General features: G+C 40.2%; 1 protein-coding gene across 18 annotated transcripts in view; it reads left to right on the forward strand.

Moving 5' to 3' along the window:
• ARHGAP26 (Rho GTPase activating protein 26) overlaps positions 1-21,241 on the forward strand; it is a 419,433-nt gene that overhangs the window by 207,864 nt on the left and 190,328 nt on the right. For all 18 annotated transcript variants that reach the window (XR_013379692.1, XR_013379693.1, XM_077897670.1 and 15 more), the window contains one exon: positions 12,963-12,999. Coding sequence is in view for 16 of the 18 variants with exons in the window: in XM_077897670.1 (XP_077753796.1) it covers positions 12,963-12,999 (37 nt within the window). In the remaining 2 variants the exon portion in view is untranslated. The remainder of the gene's footprint in view (positions 1-12,962; positions 13,000-21,241) is intronic.

A 21,241-nucleotide genomic window follows, 5' to 3' on the forward strand; every position in this document is an offset into this window, starting at 1 on the left:
ACATATAGGAAGGTTTTGTATTGATCATTTGATGAAAATGTTCTCACCAGAAGCTTATGGGAACCTAACTCTGTATTTCCCATAGGAGCAAAGTTTCCGTATTTGCTAATTCAGTGTTTATGGTGACTCTAAAGAACATGACTAGAGTGAAAAATGAATGGACTATATGTATGCAAATATGTATGTATATTTTATAATTGTTTTATATTTATAAACACATTGCATTTGTGATTATTTTATATCCGCATATAATATTTTTATAAAAATACTTTGTTCCCCCAAGTTAAATAAGTTAAGTGTAAGGTAGAGGAGCCTGCAGAGTTGCCTGTAGAGCAGGCCTGGATAGGGTTCAGGAGAGGTGAACATTTAAAGGACACATGCTAATCACCTATATCAAGTGCTGCAGGAAAGGGCCCAGAAGTGCCCTTTGATTTCTGTGTTTACTTGCTGTGCTTTCAAATTCAGGTCAAAAGTAAGACAGGTCCTAATCTCTCCTGTCCTCCAGTCTGGGGAGGGGGGACCCTGGTGGCTTAGTTCTCCCAGTTGCCTTTGGCATTTGGCTATACTTATAACTGAGCTTGGTGCTTTGTGTATGGCATACCTTAGCTCTCTATGGAAGAAGCTAGGGAAGCTTGAGTTGGACATGTGTGTTTGAGATATAAGTACTCATAACAACCCCTTTCTTCCTGGTCAGCTTTAAATCACGTTGTTCAGTAAGCTGAGCTGATCTTCGGTCAGCAGTCTTTTGATCATGCCTCCTTTTCCTTCTCAGACCTTACTCCTTGTTCTAAATTTACAAAACCTCATTCTTAACCAGTTGTCAGCAAATCCCAGTATGGCAGGTTGCTGATAATCTATAAAGTGCCACCCTCCCGTTGTAATATGAAACCTTAAAGTGATCAGTCTTGTTTTGAGCCCCTCAGGACCAAGAGGATTTGGTTTTGGTGGTGGAATATTAAGAGAGGTTAGGCAGTGGGGGAGTCTGGAATTTTAAAGTTTGGAATTCAGATGATTTTAAAAATTGTTTCAGGCCCCTCTTTTGGTGGATTTAGGAAGTTAAGATCCAGAGAGAGCGAGAGTCTTGATCAAGATCACACAGGAAGTCATTGGCTAGTCAAGACCACAAGCTTATCAGCTTCCAGGGCTCCCTGCGTCTTCAGATTATAGTTGTAGATAGCCATATAGTTAGCCATGTACCCTGTATATTAGATTTGAGAATATGGCTGTGTGCATGCATAGATACACACATATACATACACAAATACATACACATATAAATACATACATACAAATGTACACATATGTCCTTACAGAGCCCATTTACTTTCCCCTTGTCCTGTGAGCAGATAGCAGTTTTGTTAATATTGTGAGGACCCCCAAAGGCCATATATAAAAATGGATCAACTCCATATGACAACTTTCTAGGGGATGGGGAGAAGTGGAATAAGGGTAAGTTGGTGCTACTCGTTACTGAATTTGTATTTTAAACCAGTGAGTTTCAGATCTGGGCTGTGACTCAGAAGCACCTGTAAATTACGTTTGCAAACCATGGGAACTAGGGAAATTTATTCAAGATAGATCATTAACTTTAAACATAAAACCTGTAACTGTGAAGTTTCCAGAAGAAAACACTGTGCAAAATCTTTGTTATCTGGCATCTGCAGAGGTTTCTTAATAGGACACAGAAAGAAATCGATCTCAAAAAAAAAAAAAAAAAAAAAGACTAAATTTGACTCTAAGAACTTGTGCTATCAAAAGGTATCATTGAGAAAGTCCATTGGCAAGCTACAGAATGGGAGAAAATATTTGCAAAATGTACATCTGACAGAGGATATATCCAGAATGTATAGAGAGCTCATAAAACTTAGTAATAAAAAGAGCAACTGTACTAAAAGATGGGCAAATGACTTGGAGAGATGCCTCACAAAAGAAGATTAAGAATGTCTGGTAAGCTTATTTTCAAAATAGTACTCAACATCATTAGTCATCAGGGAAATGCAGATTAAAGCCATGGAGAGGGACACCTGAGTGGCTCAGTGGTTGAGTGTCTGCCTTTGGCTCAGGGTGTGATCCTGGGTTCCCAGGATCGAGTCCCACATTGGGCTCCCTACAGGGAGCCTGCTTCTCCTTCTGCCTATGTCTCTGCCTCTCTGTCTCTCTCTCTCTGTCTTTCTCTCTCTGTGTCTCTCATGAATAAATAAATAAAATCTTAAAAAAAAAATCATGGTGAAGTATTACTACATGCCTGCCAGAATGGCTAAAATTAAGACCAATAGCACCATGTGTTGATGAGCATGTGAGCAATCAGAACACTCAGACATTATTGGTAGGAGTATAAAACAATTATTTTGGAAAAGAGGTTGGCAGTTTCTCATTCATTAACCAAAAAACTCCCCAGGATGCCTGGATGGCTCAGTTGGTTCAGCTCTTGATTTTGGCTCAGGTCTTGATCTCAGGGTTGTGAGATTGAGCCCTACATTGGGCTCTATGTTCAGTTCAGAGTCTGCTTGGGATTCTTCCTCTCCCTCTCCCTTTGCTCCTCCCCACCCCTCTCCTCTCTCCCTCATAACTAACTAACTAACAAAAAACATCCCCATATCCTATAACCTAGAAGTTCCACTCTTGGTTATTTACACATGAGAAATGAAAGCCCATGTCCTCAAAAAGACTTGAAGACACTCCAGATGTTTTTGTTTGTCTATGATAGCCAAAGACAAAGAGGGAATACCCTGCGTGTCCATGAATAGGGAATCAATGAACAGCGATATAGCCAAATAATAAAATAATACTCAGCAATAAAGAGGATCAGAAGTACTGATTCATGCCACAATATGGACAACTCTCACAAATGTAATGTGAGTGAACTAAGATCATAAAGAGTGTAAACTGTATGACACCCTTTGTCTGATGTTTGAGAACAAGCAGAACTAATGGTGGGAGTATACCACAACAGAACATTTGTTGCACGGGTACGTGAGCATGTGTGTGTTGTGGGTGCTGGAGTGTTTTGAGGAAGACTGCAAGACGCCTGACAGGGGAACTGCCTGAAGTGATGGAAAAGTTTCTGCCTTAATGTGGGTTTTTAAGGTACATGGACATATGAAATCATTGCAACTCATTTAAGAAGTGTGCACTTCATGGGCCCCTGGGTGACCGTCAGTTGAGTGTTCAAATCTTGGTTTCTGCTCAGGTGATGATCTCAGGGTCGTGAGATCAAGCCCTTCATTGGACTCCATGCTCATTGTAGGGTCTGCTTGAGATGCTCCCTGCCCTTCCTGCTCATGCTCTCTTAAAATACATAAATAAATTTTTAAAATTGTGTATTTCATTGTAGATAGCTTTTACCTTGAGAAAACCTGATAAACCACTATTTAACTTTAATAAATGATAAGCATATTCAAGCGCTTAGATGGGAAGTGTTAATGTTTGTAACAATTTATCAAAAATATATTGGATTGGTGGATAATACAGAGAGATGGCTGGATATATGATCAGGAAAATGTAGTAAAATATTAGTAATGGTAGTATGGAAGTGATGGGTTGTATGTGTTCACTGTTGCTTTTTTCCTGTAAGTTTGAAAAATTTTTAAAGTAAGTGTTGAGAATAGAGAGTAAACATGCTGCTCTGGCCAACCTGGCCTAAGTCATACTATCTATCTACCCCTGGAGTCAGAAGTAGACTGACCTTTGGCTGTGATGGAGAGGTGTAGACCCTTGCAAGGAGAGCAGGGTACACTTGCCTAAAGACAAGCGAATGAATACTCTGGGTAACCAGAAGACAAGGGCTCTGATAGTCCAACCTTACCCTTTACTCCAAACATTGTATGGGAAATCATGTAGTATCTTGATAAACCTCTCTTTGACATTGTCTGGAGATAACATAGGGCCCAGTCTAATAACTTTTAACCTCTATAGAGCCAGAAAGGATACTAGAATCTATCTTTCCAATTTGTAAACCCTATTCTGCTACTTGAGTGTTGTAGGAAAATAGATTCCTCAGTCAAGGAGCTAGGGATCCCCTCCTTACCAGCTCAGAGCAAAGAAATCAAAGTGAATATTCCCAGAACCCTTTGCTGCATATGCTGGGTTAACATCAGGTTTATTCCTAGATTTAAGGTAGGACCTGTATGTGAGGAAACTCAGCTCTGAGTCATCATCTATCTAGAAATGCAGTACTCTGACCTCACAGTTGTCTGTGGCAAGGAAAGAAGTCACCTGTGTCTGTGTTGGATGAATTTCCCTCCTGCTTCTGAAAGGGGTGTTTTGCAGGGATTAATAAGATCATTATAAATGCCACTTGCCTCAGGTTGCCTGAAGGACAAAGGACTGGAAGTTGAAAGGAGTGAATTTTGTACAGTGATTCACTGTCTGGCTGTCCTTTCTCCTGGGTAGGGCCTTGCACTGGCAGCAGAACCTCACAGCTCCAACTTTTGGATCATGTGTGCTGTACCAAAAAATTTCCCATTTGCAGTTTTCCAAAGTATAGAAGAACAAGGTTCCCTCTTCTGATCAAGCTGTGCCATGGTTTCCAAAGATATTAAAGGGAGGTTGAGGGACAGGCAGAGGAATATAGAAAGAAATTTTCTGCTTAAGATTGCAATTTTTGTCTGGCAAATGAAGAGGTAGAAGCATTATGCTGATGGGCTAGTGGGTTCATACACACTTTTTAATGTTACGTCAATGTGCAGCCAGGAAGTGTTAAAGCCAGAAGACTCCTCTCAGTAAGATCTGACCACATCCTACATACGTGACAGCTCATATCACCATCTACTTATTATTGTGCATTTGCTGTCAAGTGAGCTTCTTTTTTTCTGGTGCCCTTAAAATTTTCCTGAAATACTTTTCTTACTTGGACATTACTTAGATTTCATTTTCCTCTTTTGCATCTGGGTTTGTTTATATTGGCTATGACTCTAATCTTGGGTTGAAAGCTGGGGAAGTTGGTTATAGGGGTTTTCAGGATTTCTGAATATGAAATGCAAGGAAATTGCATAATGTTGCAGCGTTTCCTCTTCTTGTTGCTCGCTTGTTACCCAAAATACAGTAGTTCCTTCTAGAAGCTTGAAGGAATTTGGCAGGTCCTACCCTCTGATGGTCTATTGTCAGTGTAGAGAGTCAGTGTTATCCTGATTTGAGGTTGAATTTTTCTTGAGGTCAAACAACAAAGCTTCCTGAATTATAACTATGGCAACAGTGTTTATATAGCAGGCAAATCATAATGCTGTGGGGAGGAGGAGCACTTGCAACAATCAACATTAGTAACTTCAGAAATGCTGCACTCATGCTTAATTCACCAAGACCAGAAACAAGTTAAAATAGACGGTCCACCCTTTGACTGCATATGTGGGTGTGACCTGGATGCTCCAGAGGAATGATTTCACCTTTCCCCTTAAAATTATCTGATCTTAAATTGAGATTTCTCATAGGAAGTGCGTTAGGTGCCAGCGACACTCAAAATGGGAAAGCACCATTATAAGAATAATTTCCTTATCAGGGTCCTTATAGCCTGCTTCCGACCCACTGAAAATGATGAAAGAATGTTCATCCTTTGTCTTAAACTCCTTTGTCCCTCAATCTGAAGTGACTTCTTAGACAATAAACAGATGCCGGTGGACCTCCATAGCAGTGCAAGACAGAACTAATCATAAGGGATTTATTTGCAGATTAGAAATAATGGAAAATGAGAAATTGTATTTTGAAGTATTAAACTGTGTAGAATAGACTGTCAGAGCAGTGAGAGGCCAAAGCAAAAGGTTGGTCTGCAGCTATGAAGTCAGTTAGAAAATCTTTGTGGAAATAGCATTTTTGAGTACTTGCAGGTACTGTGGGGCTATTTTAGTTCTCCCAAGACCCCCTCAGAGTGTTATTACTTAGCTTGACTTTATAACAAGAAAACATGCTCGGGATCCCTGGGTGGCGCAGTGGTTTGGCGCCTGCCTTTGGCCCAGGGCGCGATCCTGGGGACCCGGGATCGAATCCCACGTCGGGCTCCCTGTACATGGAGCCTGCTTCTCCCTCTGCCTGTGTCTCTGCCTCTCTCTCTCTCTCTCTGTGACTATCATAAATAAATAATAATAAAAAAAAAAGAAAAAAGAAAACATGCTCAAGGGTGCCTGGGTGGCTCAGTCAGTTAAGTGTCCCACTCTTGGTTTTGGCTCAGGTCATGATCTCAGGGTTGTGAGACTGAACCTCACATTGGGCTCTGCACTCAGTGGGGAGTCTGCTGGAGATTGCCTTTCCCTCTGCATCTGCTCCTCCTCCCGTTCATGTGTACATGTGCTTTCTCTCTCTTTCTTTATCCTTCTCAAATAAATAAAATTGTAAAAAAAAAAAAACCAAAAAACAAAACCACTCATCATATTAAATTGCCACATGAATGCACCTAGCAAAAATATGGTAGAATGAGGCTTTAACACCAACTCTCCAGGTCCACAGTACACTCTATCCACCACCCCACTTCATAGAATGATTTTTTAAATTTTTTATTTTTTTATTCGAGAGAGAGAGAGAGAGAGAGAGAGAGAGAGGCAGAGACACAGGCAGAGGGAGAAGCAGGCTCCATGCAGGGAGCCCAATGTGGGACTTGATCCCGGCTCTCCAGGATCACGCCCTGGGCTGAAGGCAGTGCTAAACTGCTGAGCCACCTGGGCTGCCCCACCACCCCACTTCATCTGATGCTGGGCCATTTCCCCCATCCTGGAAACCACTGAAGGCTTGTACAGGTGAAAGGATAGGGTCACAATAATTAAACCTCAGACAAAGCTGCATTTGTCAGACTAGGAATGCCCAGCGCCACCTGCTAGGTGAAATAGAGCTTAATCTTGTGTATCAGAATGACATTCAACCAGTTTCTCTGGTTTTGTGGACCATGAAGAGCTCTTCTTAACTGTCAGTTATTTATATTCCCCTAAAATCTGCCTTCATAGGACTCCACCCCAACTTTCATCTCTGTTCAAAATAGTAAGTCTTGCCATTCTTCCACATGACAGCCCCTGGAGTATTTGAAGACTAGTATTGTGATCTCTTGATGGCTTGTCTTTAGCCAGACAAGGTTTAGGGAAATGCATCTTGCAACAGCAATGTGTATGCCACATTAGAGCAGAAAGAGAGGAGGCCAGCATACCAGGTAGAAAGCCAATGCTGGTGCCAACAGTATAGCAGTAGAAAAAGAAATGGGGATGAGGAATAGATTCAAGGAATATCATAGTGATAGGATTGATAAACTTCGTATGATTACTCCTCAAGGAGAATGAGGGTGTCCATAAGGAATGTGGATACTGAGGAGGTAGAAGTAGCGAGTTTCTAAAGCACTTTGTTTTCCTCCAGTATTACTGAGGAATTACACAAGAAGGGAGCCCTTTAAATGCTTAGGTACAAAGTGCCGGAAAAGCTTGAGCAAATGGGAAAGAGTTTATTTTTCCATCATAATGATGTGATGTTGAACAGTAAGCAGTTGTTTGTATTCACTGCTCTGCTGGTGTGTCGGTATGCAAAAAGACTTGAGGGGCCATCAGATTCTCTCTCTAGTTGACTTCAGGAGCACAGCCATTCAGTCACTCTTCACTGGGCCATTTTCCAAGAGACTGCCTGAGTGTGAGGTGCCTCTGTTGCAGAGGGGAGGGGAGATTCAGTACCATGAGGTATAGTAATCCCTTCCTTCCTTTGTATTTCACAACTTCCTGGTGACACCATAGCCTCTGAAACTATTACTAACAATTTATTGACAACCTGTTGGATGTAGAGCTAACACTGAGCAGAGAAAATAAATGGTCTGTGAGGGATTTTGACAGCCTTGAGTTAAGCCGAATAATGTAAATCTGCTTTATATTGCCTTGTAATAAGGCCTAAATTCTACATTTTCATTCTTCTCTAAAATAGAGATTCCTAAGGCATTCCAGATATTTGGAAGAATGGCATACCGTCACTCAGCAATGGTAGATCTGGCTTACCTATTTTATCTGCTCAGTGTATCAGTGCATCGTCCTCATCATTTCCAACCTGGGGATTTAAAAAGAAAAAAAAATTATTAAAAACAATTTATCTAGCCCATACTTATTAAGTGGCCTGCTATATTCTAGTCACTGAACCCTCTTTACAAGTAATTCTGGGGGGTGCAAGAGCAAAGTTTTCACATTTGTTCAGGAATAAGTCATGGGGAAGAGCCATTAGATACATTTTTATTGGCTTCACTTTCAAGAGGGCCTCCCTGAGCTAGCAAATACAGTACTGGTAGTGGTGGAAAGGGCGAGCCATGGGGAGCGTTGCTAGGTGAGAAACTGAAAAGCAACAGCACCCATTTTACTTCCATTTTCTCCAGAGCTCTGGCCCCTCAAGTTGAGACCTATCCTTCTTTACTGCAAGGTATTCAAACTGGTTTTCTCTCTCCATGTTTAAGATTCAACAGTTTCTTCTCAAAGCTTTTCCATGTGTAGCTTGTGGTTCATCGTGACAAGAGGGTCTCTCCTTGATTTAAAAAAAAAAAAAGCACATCCATTATTGACTGGCATTCCACGTACCAAGGTTGTCTTACTAGTAACTTCTCAGGAGTGTCACTTAAAGTTTCTAAACATAGCCTGTTAATAGAGTCTCACAAATATTCGAATGTGGTACTCTACTAAGAAATCTGCCACACAGTCCTTAGCAGTGCTGGCCAGTTCTCTGTGTATGTGCTCAGAGTTTGAGGGAAGGATGTTTTTTGGGCAGCCCAAAGTGTCTCAAGCTGGTTGTGGTTTTCAATTACTGCTCTGCTTATATTAATTGGAAGTTTGTGGAATTACAGTTATGTTTAAATTGGGTGGAAATTTTGTTCTTATGTAATGGTTGCATAGCTGCCACTTTAATTACTGCTTAGCTTCTTTTGCATTGTCTATTGCCATGGTCCCCCCCCCCCCCCCCCCCCCCCGCTAAGAAGTGGAACTGAGTGGAGAAGTTGCATGAAGTTGTGGTTGAGCACAGAATGTAATCTGGAGGACTCTGCTGCTTGTTAGCTTTGTAATCTTTGAAAAGTTATTTAACCTACACAGTGCTATGAAGTAGAGGGAGTGGTACTACCCCATAGGATTCAGGATGAAATAAAATAAGTTATCTCAATGCTTAGTATGGTACATGGCCCATCATTGGTGAAAAAGTGATTGATGGTAGGTTGTTACTTTTATATTTGACTGCTGTTTAAAAAAATTGAGAGCCCATTGCTCTATAAGTTGGCTTTAGATAGTTCTTTCTCTTCCTTTCCCTTAGTCCCTTAATTAGTTTTAGTTTGTTAAATTAAAATACTAATAAGCCCAGTGTTATTGGATTCTTCAAACTGCATTCCCATCCTTAACCTTTTATCCCAGAGGATTAAGTGTGAAGAGAATTAACAAGAAGGATAATAATGATAGCAGTGAAATTTCATCTTTTTTTTTTTTTAAGATTTTATTTATTTATTCATGAGAGACACACAGAGAGAGGCAGAGACATAGGCAGAGGGAGAAGGAAGCTCCCTATGGGGAGCCTGATGTGGGACTCTATCCCAGGATCTCAGGATCATGACCTGAGCCAAAGGTAGATGCTCAGCCACAGAGCCACCCAGGTGCCCCTGAATTATAGAATACTCAGTGGGATATGGAATTGGTGTTCTCTGCTTTGTGTTAAATGTTTTGTATCTATTATCTCATTTAATTTTCACAATACCTCTAAGGTAGGGAATGTTAATAGCCCCATTTTACAGGTGGGTATGATTAGAGTTTAGAAATGGTAAGCGACAGGAGAAAGCACATTAACTGAATTAGTCTTCATAGGAGCCATAATTCAGGAACTGTTTAGTGACTCATGTCCCCTTGAATTAATCTAGGACAGTTATGTTCCATCCTTTCAAGACAAAGTCTCTGGAGGAGCTTACTTGAAGGCTTATAAACCTGAGATGATTCTGCTAATCAATCATAAGACAGAAGCCATGGCCAAAGAGACCTTTTATTTCAGGAAGTTGTCCTCACCTCTGGTGGGCAACCATGAGATCTATAGATGAAGGTTTCCCCTATAACTAATATAACAATGTATGTTAGTTATACTTGAATAATAATAGTAAAAAAAGATTTCCCCAGAATAGACTGACCATTTCTAAAGGGTGAATTGCATGCCCTTGGCTTCTGCCAGTATGGAAAGTATTTAGGAACCTATGGACTACTGGTTTCATTTGGTAGTTATGTACATTTGCTACTACTTGGAAAAGTAAGAATGTTATAACTTGCTTCTTGTAGAGGCAAGATAGAATAGGAAGTCCCTCACCAACTCTCTGTCCTTGGAAAAACTATAAAACCTCTCTGGGCCTCAGGTTTCACATCTATAAAATGGGAACAGTGCCATAAGGTGGTTAAAAGGATTCAATGATATGTGTGATACTTGGTGAGTTAAACAAAGCCTTTCCCACTTAGTGCTGTTACGTTGTTGCCATCTGGCCTGTGTGGTGGTGAGGCTGTTCCCCCACATGGGGCCTTCCTTGTTGAGCCATGTAGTCACACAGTTCTGGCAGGCCAGGTTTGTTAGCTTTATTTCAAAACTCATTCTCTTTGGCTCATTTACCAAACTAGACAGAGATTAATGGCCTGACCTCAGAGGATCGGGCAGCACATGTTTCTGGCACCTTCGGCTCATTGATCACACCTCTCTAATTTGGGGAATGCTTGGGTGTTGCAGGCAACGGCTTCCTGAGACCCAGGAAACCTCGAAGGAAAGTACTTTGGTGCAAATTCTCATCCTAATTAAGAGGAGTCTTGCATTTTGTTCTTCTTTCTGGATTTTGCCATTTATAAATAGGAGCAAACTTTTCTCATAATATTTAAATATAATGAACAGAATAAATTGATCAGGGATGCTGAAAAAAAAAAAATGCTTGACAAGGTAGAGCCTCTTCCCTTGCACTTGCTTTCCCAGCTTTCCAAGGTTGGTGAACACCATTCCCCATGGATTGCTGGTTGTAGCTATGATGAGGCTCCCTGTTTCATTCACAGATCTAACAACATCCTGCAGGATCACATTGCTGCCGCATCTTCATCTCCCTCCCTTCTCTGCTGTGCACTGATTGATTGCCGATTGCCCTGGTCTTCCTCCCTCCAAGAGGCGCTGTGCCAGGATCACAGTCTTTTGACCCCTCATCTCTAGAACTTTTAAGCATAAAAACTGAGCCATTGTCTCAAGTACAGAAACCTCATCCTCCCAACTTTAATCCTTATCCTCCTGACTTTCACATAGTGGTTGTGCCTCTTTAGTTTTCTTTAGGAAATTAATAATAATAAAGTGGAGCGACTTGTCTTACTTAGAGTTTGATCATTCAAAACCTTCTTGGCCAACTTCTTCAATTCATAGATGAGACAGTAGTGGCCCAAATAGGGTGAGAGCCTTACCCAACAACACAAGGCAACTGAGGTCCAAGGTGGAAAGCTCTTGAGCAGCCATTCCCACCCACACTTGCTAGCAGGTGGAAGTCCTTCTTAGGGTTTCATGACTCTCTTTTTAGAGATTCTTGTCTCACTACCTCTAGGGGTTAAATAAGTGGTTGTCAGGTAAGATGAGCCATGAGAATTGCTTGGAACAGGTAGGTAGGTGGGTGGGTGGGTGGGTAGATAGATACATACATACATACATACGTACATACATACATACTTACGATGACCAGCTTTACCCTATGCCTTCTTGTATATATAGAATCATAATCACCAAAGAAAGATTTGGGAGACTGTGATTTTTTTTCCCCTTATAACACAGGTTTTATCTTACTTACTAATGTCACCATATCAGGGATTTGGCAAACTGCCCTACAGGCCTAATCCAGCATACCATGAGCTTTTTGTATAGCCCTGGAGCTAAATATGCCATTTATAGATGAACATTTGTAATTGATTTAATAGGAAATACTAACTTTGAACCCTAATTAAGCCAAACATTATCCTCCTTATATAAGACCAGCAAACAAATAAAACCCCATTCTTTTGATTGGTGGATCTGCATTTCAAAAAATTATACTCCTTGGAAGAAGTATTCCACATGACTCATGGCCACTCTTGGTTGAGGATCACTTAACCTCTAGATGTATTGAGCCAAGCATCTCTGAAAAGAGAGCCTTGGGACTCTAAGAGATTTTTACCTGTGAGGAGTATTATATCTGTATTTTTAAAAATTGCTGTGTTTTAAATGTTGTCAACCAAAAATTTGTGGAAATTAGTTTCCTCTCTTGTTAAACAGGTATCTACATAATATTAATTTTGTCTCTTGTCCCACAAAGCCTAAAATATTTACTCTCTGGCTCTTCATAAAAGAAGCTTGCTGATTCTTGGAATATGTCATTGTGTGTTTTATATTGGGGTATTTCCCTTTTATGATTTTTATAAATCATTTAAGGGGTTTATGTTGCAAAAGTAATATCTTTTCCTTACAACATTTAAATTTTAAAAGCATATAAAGTAAAATGTGATTGGTTCCATTCCTCAGTGTTAACACATTAACAGTTTATAATAATGTGTCTTTGTCCTGACTTTACTATTTACTAGCTATGAGACCTTAAGTAACCTCTCTAAGCCTTGAATTCTCCATCTGTAATACAATGACGAATTTCTACCCAATAGAATTGTTGTGTAGGTAATTTGAGATCATTCATGTAAATTGTTCATCACATTGCTTGTTGCACAGTAAATGCTTAATGATTGTAATTATTTAAAACTTTTATTTTTAATTTATATATATATAATTTTTTTTAAAGAATATTTTTTACAGTAAAGTTTTACAGGTGATTATGATGTACACACACTTGAGAATACCTGAAGTAAATACTGGACAGTAGATAATTTTAGAGAGGATTCATATTTGGGGGCCAGAAATGGCCTTCCATCTAAATGGCACAAATTAGGGAAAGGGGGCTGGAAGTGATTTTATTCATTGAACCTCTAGAGTCGTATAAAATTCACACAATGTTTATTTCTGTTTTCCAGGTGTACAATTCGAACAAAGACAGTCAGAGCGAAGGGAGTAAGTATGTCCCTTGGATAATTTTCTACAGCTGGGGTTGGGATTGAGCCTTAAAAGTTGCTACTCTGAGGAAGAACCACCAGGGGGTGCTGTGGGCATGTTGGGTCTGCCCCATTTCCCTGGTGTAGTCCCATGCTTCCATCCTGACTTACCATGTCAGTGACTCCAGGACATTTAGGGAGCCTGACTGGCAAGACTGTAATGACACCTTGCATTACATAACCCTTCACACTTGACAAAGCATTTTCATGTACATTATCTCAGTTAATCCTGGTTCTTGAGAATGTAGCTCCAATCGCCACTTAAAAGCCACTTAATTGAATAATACGCAGCTTCCAAAGAACCTTATCTTAGGGGAAAGCCAGAATTGCCCTTACACAGTCTTGTTCAAAGGCCTGGATAGGCAACAGCTATCTTAGTAATCACTTAGTAACTCTGTGTTCTTTGTTACCTTTTCGGAGAGGAAAAAGTGGAGATGATGAACTCTGTAATAGTATTCTTCTTTGATGGGAATGACCCTGGCCAGCCTCTGTAGAATATCCAGCACATTTCCCCTGCTGCTGGCTCTGAGCACTCTGGTTAATCATAATTTCCAAGGGCACCTGTAACCTTGTAAAGATGATAGGATTAAAATGAAAAGCTACGGCTAGAGTTTTAGGGCTGATGATGTCCTTGGTGGATAGGAGTACGAACCAGTTCCTTCCAGATTGCTTACATGAGTGCATAGGAAGTCCTGTCCCCTTGCCTCAGATTTGCTTTGTAAAATCCACTTGGAGAAACATTCACAGATAGCCGTACTATGAATTCCAATAATGTAAAAAAAAAAAAAAAAAAAAAATCAGTAAATCAGTGCTTCTGCATGTGGACAAGAGGATGAGGTATTTGTGTGTGTGTGAAATCCATTAAAGGACAAAGATTTTCCTTTCATCCTTTCCAAAATACAGATTTTGACGAGTTTTATATAAAATATTAAGTAATTTGGAATAGTTGTTATTGGTAGGTTAAGAGGCCTTTGGGAGAGGGGAAAAAGTTTTTTCTTTCTTCTTTTTCCTTCAAGAATTGAATAAGGGAAAATTTTTTCAGATAAACATTCAAGAAACAAGTGCTCCCCTCCTCCTTGCCCCACCACCCATATCCTCAGGTAGGATTGTTTTAGTGATCTGGAATCAAGTCTGGCTAACTGGTTCTAAAGTAACAATAGCAGAAAACACAGTAATAAAAAATGAAGGAATATGGAAGGCTGTCAAGTAACTCACAGTAAAGATAGGAAGAGCCAAAGAACCAGAATTGAAAACACACCAGCTCGGGAGCTTCAGGAGCCAATAAGAAAGAGTCTTCTGAATAATATTTGCAGGATCATAAAGCTCTAAACTGTTTTTTAGTACTCGCCTCACTCTTCTGAAGATTAAGATTCCCAGGAAGATAACAACAAGTTGGTCTAGCTTAGGCTGACGCAGGGGTAAACAACACAGTCCCTGACAGTTTTAAGAGTATTGCATAAAATGGGAGCAGGGTAGTTTGCCAGTGGGAAATCAGGCAAACTACCCAGGCATCAGAACAAAAGATAGATGCCTAAGCAGACTTTAATAACATGCTCATGCCATGCCCCAACCTGGGACACATTCTTTTATAATAAAGGACCCAGGAACTCTGGAGGATGAGATGCATGTGAGTGGAGACCACCAACTAAGTTTGCTTGTGATTTGTGATAAGCCTTGTCCTCTCTGCTTGAGATTTGAAAGATGATCCTGATTTTATGGGTAGGCATCCCTCTTGTTATACCATTCTGTAGGCTCATTTGGGGAATATGTATTGGGAGCCAATATCCTTTGACCCAGTGATTTGTCCTAAAGAAATAGACTAGAGTACAAAAATCTTTGTGCGAGAAAGAAGTACACTAGAGCATTGGTAATAATGACAAAGACAGGGAAACAATCAGATATGTCATAGAAAGTTGATTAAACATATCAAGATATGAGGCACCTGGTGGCTTAGTCAGTTGAGGGTCCAACTCACGATTTTGGCTCAGGTCATGATCTCAGGATTCTGGAATTGAGCCTTGCTTTGGTCTCTGCACTCTTACTCTGCTTGAGATTCTCTGTCTTCTTCTGTTCCTCCCCACTTGAGCTCTCTCTCTCTCTCTCTCTCTCTCTTTCTCTCTCTCAAATAAATAAGTAAAATCTTTAAAAATACCAAGGTACTGTGTAGTCTTTAGTAAGAACAAGAGCGATCTAGGTATTTGTGGAAATGGTGCCCACAGTATATTGTTAATTGTGATTAAAAAAAAAATCAGGTTACCCAGAGCAATGTTCTTGGTAAAATATTTAACTTCTCTAGATATATTGATAGAAAAACATCTGGAAAGACCTTTATCATGAAATTGTAATGTACATGGAGGGTAGATTATTGAGAGGCGCTGACCTTCATGCTTTGCATTGTCTGCATTAACTGTGTATTTTAAAATCATAGTTGTTAATAGATAGCATTTATCCACTACTTAATATTTATTTTATTTTATTTTATTTTTTTATTATTCATGATAGTCACACAGAGAGAGAGAGAAAGAGGCAGAGACATAGGCAGAGGGAGAAGCAGGCTCCATGCACCGGGAGCCTGACGTGGGATTCGATCCCGGGTTTCCAGGATCGCGCCCTGGGCCAGAGGCAGGCGCTAAACCGCTGCGCCACCCAGGGATCCCCACTACTTAATATTTTTTAAGGATGTTTTGTGGGTATGGGCTTAGTTAATAAATACTATGAGAATAGGTACTTTTGACCTACTTTGTATATTAGGAAATTGAGGTTAGTAAACTCAGGTGGCACAATTTAATCTGAATTCTAACTCCAAAGGTTCTACTGTTAACCCCAAGGATATTCTATCTCTTGAAGAAAAGAGCAATACAAAAAGTTCCATTTTGGAGAACACAGACCCTTGCAACAGTTCGTTTTTGGCATCCCATTATTCACAGAGTACAGAGAACCGGCTGCCTGGAGTGTCTAATGATTTTTCAATTGCTTACCCTTTGATTTAGCAAGCCTGAGAGGGGAAAAAAAATGGTTTAAAACATACTGGCCATTTTTCCAGGGGTAGTTTGGATAGAAACTTTTTTTTTTTTTTTAAGTATTATTCCAAAAGATATTCTATTTCCAAGCTGGCAAAACCAGAGTAGGGTTTTGGATTGATATATTCTCACCTCCTCTAGCATTGGGACCCCATTTTCACATTGTATAATTTAGCTCCCTCTCCTTTCTGACGTGGTTGTACTTTCCGTGTCTGTGTTCATTTTCACACCACACCCACTCACAGGGCTCATGTGCCACCACAGGTGGCACTGTTGTCCAGGTTCGGATTGTTCTGCAACCCTCTGTGCCATAGTCGAAACTGTTTTTGAGAGAAGTCAATCTGATAGGAATTTCAGAATGTGGCACTGCTCTTTTTGCCTCGAATATCCAAATTTAAATGTCTAGCACTTTCCTTTCTAGAAAATGTTTTCATGGGAGTTGAATGCCTCCATTTTATCCCAGAACCAGAACATTTTGAAGGGGCAGGTAGCAAAAGGAAATTCCTTTGGGGATACTTCTGAATTTGTTGCTTTGATCTTGAAGTTCCTCTCAGGGCATACAGTGCCTGTGGGGTATCAGACAGGGCATAAATAATGCCTGTCAGCTGCTGGTATTTTCCGAATGGCCCAGTTGTCAGGGAGAGGATGGCAGCAGATAAACAAACGTCAGTTTCTTTGCAGAGCCTTTTTCCTGTCTTCTTCTCTAGACTCTGTTTGAATCTCATGTATAGAGGGGTTGAATTAATCAAACTACCTAATTTTGTGGCATGGGATCATTACAGGCCCCTCCGTTCATTGATTCTTTTTCTTTTTCTTTTTCTTTTTCTTTTTCTTTTTCTCTTTCTCTTTCTTTCTTTGTTTCTTTGTTTCTTCCTTTTCCTTTTCCTTTTCCTTTTTCTTTTTCTTTTTCTTTTTCTTTTTCTTTTTCTTTTTCTTTTTCTTTCTTTTTCTTTTTCTTTTCTTCATTTTTAATTTTTTTCCAAGCTCCTGTTTCTTTGCTCCTCTGTAGACTACTATTCTGATGTATACTTTAAAGTGTATTTTTGAGCAATGTTGTATCTTTTTATCTACCTATATTTTTAAATTATATAAATGATATGTCTTGTTCTCTTTCTTTGTTCCCTCAACATTGTGTTGGGAGCCATCTCTATTCCTCTGTCTGCTATTAGACTATGGCTTCCATCTGCTGCACCCTCCGTGGTGTATATAACACGGTGTATCTATTTTTACAGAGCTACGTACTCCTTCTCCTCATGCCTCTAACTCTTCCCGAGCACTAACAGCACCACAGTGAACATCTTTGCACAGCTTGTATATCTCCCTGTGTGAGAATTTCTTTGGGATATACCCATGAGGAGAATCGTTGGCCAGCTTAGAGGATGTGCATCTACTTAGTTTGAGGGAGTAGTTCTCCAGAAAGGTCCAGCCACAGTCCCATTGGCCCTACACAAGGATTTCTTCATTTCTGGCAACTTTTCCGTTATTCAGTCTTCTAATTTCTTGTCAATCATAGAAATATGATAGCTCATTATTGCTTTGATTTACATCTCTCTGATAATTTGTATGTTTAGGCATCTCTTCCTATGTCTGCATACTGGGTTTCCCCTTCTGTTGATAGCCTTTTCATGTCCTTTGCTCATAGTTCTTTCATTTGCCACCTTTTTCTTGTTGATTTGTCAAGTTTTTTTCTATATTTTAAGTATCCATCCTTTGTTAGCTGTAGACCTTTTAAATAAATTTTCCCATCTTGCCATCTATTAATATTATGTGTGATATTCTTATTGAATATAAAGCCCTCTTATGTATTGAAGTAAATTTTTTATTTTTTAAAATTTCTTTTTAAATTTAGTTATGATAGTCACACACACACACACACACACACACACACACACACACACACACAGAGGCAGAGACACAGGCAGAGGGAGAAGCAGGCTCCATGCACCGGGAGCCCGACATGGGATTCGATCTCGGGTCTCCAGGATTGTGCCCTGGGCCAAAGGCAGGTGCTAAACTGCTGCGCCACCCAGGGATCCCTGAAGTAAATTTTTTAAAAAAAATTTCACCTTCTGGTTTATGATTTTCAAGTTGTGTTTTAAAGAAGGCCTTTCTGACCCACATCAGAAAGATGTGTACTTACATTTTGTTTTATTAGCTTCATGATTCTGTCTTTCATTCTAATCCAACTGATTACCTTCCATCATGTTTGGTATTTCTTGAAGATCTAGTTTTCTTTTTATCCACAGCAAGAGTCAGTTTTCCCACAAATATCATTCTTCCTGCTTTTGACTTGCGGTGCCAGCTTTATTGTATATTAGGTTTGCATATCTGAACTCTGAATTCTTTAGGTTCTTGGTCTGTTTGTTCTTGTGGTAATACCTCTCTGCTTTTCATATGATGTCTTTGAGGTAAGTCTTCCTGTTTAGTACTCTTTAAGGTTTGACTTAGCTGCTTGTGGACCTATATCCTTGTGTGTAAATTCTAACATAAGTTTTATAAGTTTCTCAGAAGCTTAAAATTTTCCTTTAGAATTGCATAGATTAACTCAGAGAAAATTGACACTTTTATAATATAAGTCATCTCCAAAATTTGGGATCTTTCCTTTTGTTCAGATTACTTGTGTCCTTTATCAGAGTTTTAGTTTTCTGCCTATAAGTTAATTCTTAAATACTAAATTCAAAAACCGATCTGCTATTTTTGTCAATTCTATGTATCTCTTACCAGGGATCTCGATACCATTAGGGGACTTTCCCTGGGTTTGCCTGTAGAATGTCAGGATATATATCAGTGATACTGGATTTTTCTAGTTCTCCAAATTCTTGCCTGTTAGAGAAGGGGAGGGAAGAGATGTAAGAATACTAGAGAGGTAGGAAGTATGGTTTGTCGTTCCCTAGGCTGCTTTGCTGATCACACCCCAATGCCAATAATCTAGACTGCTGATACCTATCTTGGATTTTGTTCCCTCTCTCATTACCAAGAACAGGACTCTGTCCTGGGCAAGAATCCCTCCTCCCACCCTGTTCTCTTTGGCCCCCTGTGCCACCTCCATGCATATCCATCTCCTCAGTCTCCATATCCTCTTGCTTGCCCTGCCTTTGACTGTAGTTGTGAGATTTCCTCCCCAGAGGCTCTGCAAGAATGGGTTTTTTGTCTCCTGAAATGAGCTCCAGTAGGAATCAGGAGAAGCTGCAAAGAAGTGGCCTCTTCTCCACCAAGACTGCTGTTGTTGAGCGAGGGTTAGAGAGCTGAGAACTTGTCACAGAAGATAAGCCTAGCCTAGTCCAGTACAAGAGAGTAAGGGAAGGGCAGGCTTTTCTAGTGTGAGTTGATCTCTTCCAAGTTAGAAGTTTTAAATAATAAATGTTACTGCCTACTTAGCTATAAAAAGTTGAGCTTGTTTACAGAAATGCTGGCCTCCCAGTGCTTCTCCAGCTGTTTGAAGGCTGACAGACTGAGCCAGTCTCCTCATCTTGAGATCACAGTGCCACTTTCCTTAATGTGCACATTCACCCAAATTCCATAGGTTAATTGGGTAATTGCCAAGGTATATGCCCAGGTTGCCCCAGATGTGGCTTCTCCTACACTTCCCACTCAGCTCCATACCAACCATCTGGCTTTGCAAGAGGACCTTGCAGTGGTTGATGGTGCTTCCCTGCTCTTGATCCATGTGTTTCTCTGTGCTCCTACCTGAACCTTTCAATTGGTTTCCCAGCGGGAGTCCAGCATTCCTGTAGCTCTGCATTCAATTAATACCTCTCAAAGTTCTTAAGTGTCAGTGGCCTGGGGCAGTGTGAGTGCCGAGGGGAAAGGACACCCACAAGTAGGACATGTGCCTGTCTTTAAGGAGTATATGGTTTGCTTTTGAGGTTCAGAGCACACGGAGACAATAGCCAGATGGCCCATCACGTTTGTGGACACATGTAATCCTCATGCCATCTGCAGATGTACCTGCTGTGCAGACAAAATGCCGGAGCCAGTTGGTTGGAGAGTGATCTCAGAATGGACTTCCACCTAGGCTAGTGAGATTTTTAAAAAATTAGAACTTTCCCTCTGCCCCCAGAAGAAGAAAATCCAGCACTTCCTCTGCTTCCAGAGTCAATCTCTTCTTTCCTTCCAGTTTGTTTTTAATCTGGCACTTTCACAAGAATCTCTTGTGTTTGTATAATGCTCAAGAGCTCACTTAGGTTGTCATTTACACTGGGACATGGTTGGGGAAGAGCCATGACTGGTGAAGGAATGTGAAGTTGGAGTTAGGATTTAGTCATCTGTAGGGTTTAAGCAACTTGAAAAAATAGGTATTTTTGCTTATTATAGAAATAATATGAACTCATTGTAGAGTATGAAGGAAAAATAGTAATGATTTTCAGAAATGCAATATAAAACATCTGTAATACCACCCCAGGGATAATTCCTTCTTGTCTTTTTTTCCTTGTCTTATATGGATTTTGTCAATGTTAACACATATTTTGATTTACTTGACATTATATGAAATATACTTTCTGTATTCTGCTTTGAATAATTTACGAGAATTTTCTCACATCATGAAAATTATTTATAAATGCCATTTGTAATGGTTGTTTAATATTCTGTTGTAGATTTATATCCAAATTTATTGAACTATTTCCCATCATTGGACTTGAATGTCCTTTCCAGATTTTTCCTGTTGTGAGGAACATTAGCCTGAGTGTGCTTCTGCCTTGGTCTTTGCACATTCCTCAGGTGATTTCTGGTGGGTAGGTCCTGCCATATGGATTGGAGAGAGCTGTTTCAGTGGAGGGTACCTTGGGAATCATGTGGATTAGCATGCTGGCATGTTGCCTATGGAACGGGTCAGTATTGGACCTGTAACCTTGAGTTGCCTTTTCTGTAAAATGAGGGGTGAATACAATACCTATCTCCTGAAGTTGCTGTGATTATTAGAGTTTAGCAAAGTGTCTGGCGTATTATTCATGCCTCGTAATTACTGGTTCTTACACTTCTCATTATCTTGCCATGCCAACTACTCTGTCGTGTAAGAAGAGTTCACTGGAGTGGCAGAAGTGTTCCTGAGGGGAGCAGGGAGGAGAACGAAGGGTGGCAGCTAAAACCCCTGCTGTTTTCAGGCTTGGTGCCTTAGGAGTGTTAGTTCATTAAATCCTCATGACTGCATTTCTCAAAGTGGGGTATGCATACTATTACTGG

Source organism: Canis aureus, chromosome 5 (genome assembly GCF_053574225.1).
Source record: "Canis aureus isolate CA01 chromosome 5, VMU_Caureus_v.1.0, whole genome shotgun sequence".
In the NCBI taxonomy this organism is placed as follows: Eukaryota; Metazoa; Chordata; class Mammalia; order Carnivora; family Canidae; genus Canis; species Canis aureus.